General features: G+C 35.0%; 1 protein-coding gene across 21 annotated transcripts in view; it reads right to left on the bottom strand.

Moving 5' to 3' along the window:
* The window catches only part of Stacl (Stac-like), a 566,256-nt gene that overhangs the window by 213,770 nt on the left and 346,486 nt on the right, over positions 1-6,000 (bottom strand). For all 21 annotated transcript variants that reach the window (XM_067094383.1, XM_067094381.1, XM_067094379.1 and 18 more), the window contains exon 8: positions 762-904. In XM_067094383.1, coding sequence (XP_066950484.1) covers positions 762-904 — 143 coding nt within the window. The remainder of the gene's footprint in view (positions 1-761; positions 905-6,000) is intronic.

Raw genomic sequence — 6,000 nt, forward strand, 5'->3', positions numbered from 1 at the left:
AAACATATAATAGCAAAAGAATAAGAAAATACCTGGATGTGGGCAACTATTAGCTTAAAATGACTGAAACAAGACAAAATACGAAACGATCAAAGAATATCTAAAAAATGGCGATTTACTGAAAACTGCGAGTTTTAATATCTGCAACTAAAAACGAGGGGACCCTTAAATAGTGCTATGTAATTCACATACGGCAGGTATCGCATATGAAAAAATTTATTGCCTAACACGTAGAGGCATGAAAGAAAATATCTCCGTCCTCTCTGACATAGCCTAATGGAGAAGTGAATCACAGAACTGCTTCGCGGGAAGAGACCAAAGGTTTTTCCTCTACGACCCCAAACAACTATGGGTACCCATGTTAAATGAGTTTGTCATTGCCTGTATACAACACTTATGTTAGAAAGTATTACAGCAAAATTCTTGTATCTTTTTTACAATAAGTGGCTTCCACATGATTTCATTTAAAGGGCTCACGCATCTACGTTAAAAGCTTACAAAAATAAGTTAGGGAGGGGAAAAATCAATATGGAGTCATGCAAACTCATTTAGCACAATCGTCGTAATGTTTTATTATACGTAATCACGATGGCCACCTCGTAAACTATTCGAATTATTCATGGGATTGTAACACTGGATGACTCTCACCTACCAATTTCGCCTGTGGCGTACCTTTTCCTAAAATCTATAGTATATCTTTCATAGTCACTAGAATGAAGGAAAACTGAGAACCCAAAGAACAGAGGCACTCTTGTACTTACTTGCTTCCCGAAGAAGGCTCCGAAGTCTTAAGGGACTTGAATGCCTTCATCCATTTGGTCTTCATACTACCGCCACTTGAGTTCGACATTTTTCTCTCTCGGCCCTCTGCCCCTCCCGAGTCTTTCGATGCAAATAATTCTTTCTGTCGAAGACAAGAAAAACAGTGTTAGAATTAAAACATGTCAAATTTCTAAGAAAACATTATACAAAAACACCCTGAACATTCTGTTAAAATATATCTGATAAAACTCACACAATATAAAACAATTATGAACACTTGAAAAATTAGAAAAAAACTTCTCCCTCACATTACGTCACTTGATATAAAACGTATGAAATCTAAGTTACAACTCTTATGGAATGAAACTATTTCTTGAACAAGAGTACTCAGAATACAGCATAACTCCGCGATAACATGTACCCAGTTACAAAGCACTGAAATCGCGAGTGTATACTAACAGGATGCCTCAATACCTGTTGTACAACATAACAACTAAAATCACTCGTGAATGTCCTCTTCCTAATGAATAACGCTGCTAAATCTCATCAAATTCCCTTTCACGTTCTTGACAAAACCTGATGACTAACAGACAGACAGATAGTGAGATATTTAGGAAGGAAATCATAACTTTTACTAATTCTGTTTGCAGAGGTAGTATAAGCACATAACACAATAATTTAGTTGTACACAAAGAATATAGATAGACTTAGTCAAGTTAGAAAAAACAGAACCAGTCGCCGGTCGGAGCTAGTGGGGCACAAGAGATACAGGTAATCATCTCTCTCTCTCTCTCTCTCTCTCTCTCTCTCTCTCTCTCTCTCTCTCTCTCTCTCTCTTTGAGATAGCCATATCTCTTTCTTCGTGAAACTGCTGTCATTCAATTCCCCATACCTAACAGTTATCAAGTTATTAAAATTCAGCCTGGCACTTTCAGTACTATATGACATTTATTAAACCATGTAATACTTCTGTTTTTTTCAAAATCCCAAAGGTAGCTGCTCTAGGACATTACTAAAACAAACTGACATTTGTTTATAACAAGTAACAACCTTCCCTTCAACAGCTTAGCTGCTCTGCTTGTAATGAGCACAAGAGGAATAGCACTAGTAATTTTCTGACGAAAAAGACGTTTCGATTAAAAAGTAGAAAAAACCAAGAAACGCTAATTACCAAAAGTTAAAAGAAAATCTATGAATAATTAATTACTCCAAATTCTAGGTGAGAGAGAGAGAGAGAGAGAGAGAGAGAGAGAGAGAGAGAGAGAGAGAGAGAGAGAGAGAGAGAGAGAGAGAGAGAGAGAGAGAGAGAGAGAGAGAATTTCCTTTCATAACGCAGGTCTCATGACTCGAGGTGATCACCTGATGAACACAACCTTCGTTATGAACGTGAAACAAAGAAGTTGTTGTAAAAGTTGCTTGATATTAAGACCTTATCCAAACATCTGCACGGAACGACGGGTTCTTATAAAGTTACTCGTAGCAGCTCGACGACGGTTAGAATTTCCATGTTGAGAAACTTCCGAATACCATGCTATTTCTCAATTTGATGAAGAAAAGCCAAAGACAGTAAGAAATAAAATGATAGCTTTTAAACAGATTCTGAATTCCTACAAGTAAATACTAAAAGAATGGTAAGAATTTTCTGTAAGTGGGTCTTTTCCCTTAATGGTCCTCCGCTACAATTATAACAATGTTAACTCATACAGAACTGAAAATAGCAGACTGAATTTTAATAACTTAATAACTGTTGGGCATGAGGAATTGAATGGTAAGAATTTCACGAAGAAAGAACGATATGGCTATCTCTGAGAGAGAGAGAGAGAGAGAGAGAGAGAGAGAGAGAGAGAGAGAGAGAGAGAGAGAGAGAGAGAGAGAGAGAGAGCAATATCGACATACAATCACTCAGAACACAAACCTTTTCCGCCGCAGCTAAGCTGAGAAAGCTGCAAGAGATTTGAACGGAAAGTAACAACTCAGTGTTGACGACATTAAAATGAACTAGGATTAACAGAGAGAGAGAGAGAGAGAGAGAGAGAGAGAGAGAGAGAGAGAGAGAGAGAGAGAGAGAGAGAGAGAGAGAGAGCATATAAAACCAATAATCAATATGTTCCAATTATTAATTTTTAAGATGATGAACTGAAATTCCCAACTTTATACATACATACATGCATGCATACACACACACACACACACACACACACACACACACACACACACACACACACACACACACACATATATATATATATATATATATATATATATATATATTTTTTTTTTTTTTTTTTCAAGTGCCAATGCACAGGCGGATTCGACAGTCCACTGGCAGAACTTCAGCTATCTCCAGTGCTTTTTCAGTCCTCAGGAAGAATAAAAACCGCTTCAACAGTATTACATACTCATTCCTAAACCAGCAGCTGTTTCGACTAGCTATGGTCTTCTTTAGGCTAAACTAGATTCACAATGGAATTACATTACATAGCAGAGTTCTGCCAAAAAATGATTTTACAACGAGAATGAAGAATGAAACATTAAAAATTTGAAGATATATTACAAACTTCATGGTTTGTAAAAATTATTATAAAAATTCTCAGGCATGTGCTTCTCCATGAATACCCCGGTTCTAGAGAAAGAACTCCTAAAGTCTCCAGCCATCCTACACCCAGTAAAACTCACACTGAAATGTTTTTACGCCTCTTCCAAATTTACATCTGTGGACTGGTCCCAGACTCCATGGATCCCCAAAGGCAGTTTAGGACCAGCGTAGTCTGCAGGTTTGTCTTCGAAGGAGGATGGAAAACCTCCCAGTGTGAACTATGTTGGGCACTGACAGCTGCCCTTGTGATGGGGAACATGGGAAAATAATGAGCAATTGCTATACATTCAAATATCAATGCAATAATGACGGGAAGCAAACTGTGTTACAATATATTGGTGCTCTCCGGTATGTTCAAAATGGAATATATTCCTGTTAAACATATTTCGGCAAACCAACACAAAGGTCTTCGGTGTTAAGAATTTCTTGGCTCAATCAAACACAGAAACTGCTGTAAAAGGATAGTTTTATGTAAGCACCAATGCATTTACATCGAAGAAGAATTCATTACTTACAATAACGCTGGGAAATAAGGTCAACTCCTACAGCAAACAGTTAAAATTCAATGAACATTATCTGAAATTGTCTTTAAAGAAAGCAAAACATTCTGAAAATATTTGTCCTAGAGGCATTTCCCATAATAAGCCATAGTAGCTTAAACGCACTTAAAAATTACTCCATAAATCACATATACCATGACATTATAGTTACCCAAAGCTATCGTGATTTCTTGAATTGAAGCCTGTCACTTTCAAAATCATATATATGCACGTACCAACTATGATGTAGAATATCAAAACATAATCATGGGTTTAAAGATGAATTACATATAACAAAAAAACATAGAAACCTTACATTTTAGGAAGGTATCGCCGATGAATCATGTAAATTAAATTAATATTTTAAGGCAACTTTACTCACAAAATAGGGCAAAATATAATGAATCAATAGATATGAGATGTCATTCAAAAAAGATACAAAAATTCAGCAATATACTGGGCTCTTTTCTTTTCTTTACCATTAGCTTATTTTTTGTCAGTTTTCACTTCTGTCCTAAATTAGATAATGGCAATTTTTCTGAAATGAAAAAGAAACTGGGGTTTTTAAGTTTTAGGTATAAATAATCAACCACGCAAGGATATACAATCATACAACTGCCGCATCTCACTTTACCAGCGACCTATTTATTTAACCAAAACTGTTGTCATTATCAATATCCTACGAGGTTACCATGAAATACTAAAATCTTAAGAAGCAACTTCTGCGTAAGAGGACAAAGTAACCGTAAGACTGCAGAGGTTTCAGAGGAGTCTCACCATGTACATATTACTTCTATTATTTGTATTTATGAATTCATTTTAACCACATAACAAATCCAGTAAAGGGTAGTTCAAGAAGGCTTGATGACCAAAAGCGAATTAGCGATCAAATAAAAAAAAAATAAATGGAACTATAAACTCAACAATTCTGGAAGTTTTCTCGTCTGCACCAAACCTCCTGAAGAAAAAGGCGACCACCATCAGCATGTCGTTAACCGAAATCAGTCTATATAAAAGCCAAACGTAGGAATCTAAAGTTGGTAATGAGCATTTGTGATGTCTTTAACTTTGCATAATGCATCGCTGTTTTGTAAAAATGCTTCGTAAGGTCAGCAGTCTCCTTGACTTTTTGTTTATTATCTCCTTCTTTACTACGACGCATGGAAGTTATAAGGAGATTACTATTCATTTTATAGTTTGTGTCATGAATATGCTCTAGCCTTTGAAGAAAATTTCTAAAAAAATAAATGCAAAATTTCACCATTAAACTTACACAAGAATGATTATAACTGAATAAATAACTTGGTCTAATCTGGTAAAAATAAGAACAAAAAAGATAATTATCTAAATATTCGTAAAATGCAATTAAGAAAGTCTTGGTTAGAAATCATCAAAAAATGGACAAGGAAAGACCTCAACCTAAATACATTTCAAACAAACACTCAATAAATAAGTGGATCGAATTTATAAAAGCATTGACAGTACACTACAGTAGTTTTCTCTCAAATCCAGTTAAGCCAACATTTTAACAATTCAAATAAACTGCAAGTCTTACCAAGAAGGCTCTTCTCTATAGATTCAGTAGGCTTTAGTATCTATAGAAATCATAAAGAGTTTCTGAATAAGAACTCAAAATGAAAGAGATTTAATACATGAGAGTTACGACGATTGGAAATAATTTTTTGCTAGGAAGTAGATGTACGGTAGATGAGTTACAATGCTACGACGCAAGGCATTCAGAATATATCCAGCGAGGAGTAACGTTAGATGATGGAAAATGCACACATGATGACCAAAATTATATTTTAAAAAGTACAACAACGACATTAATAATAATAATAATAATAACAATAACAATAATAATAATAATAATAATAATAATAATAATAATAATAATAATAATAATAATAATAATAATAATAATATTGGCAGCAGACCCTCTCTCAAACAGTTACTATTGAAAGAAATCGCTGCATCAGCTGCATTGATCTTGTATAGAGTCTTCTCTGTTTTCCTTATAACAGTTTGTTCACTGATACTACAAGTGGCGAGTAACGCGCCAATGTGATTCACCAAAAGGAGTTAAATTTCCAGTGATTTCGT

The sequence above is a fragment of the Macrobrachium rosenbergii genome, chromosome 50 (genome assembly GCF_040412425.1).
Source record: "Macrobrachium rosenbergii isolate ZJJX-2024 chromosome 50, ASM4041242v1, whole genome shotgun sequence".
NCBI classification, from domain to species: domain Eukaryota; kingdom Metazoa; phylum Arthropoda; class Malacostraca; order Decapoda; family Palaemonidae; genus Macrobrachium; species Macrobrachium rosenbergii.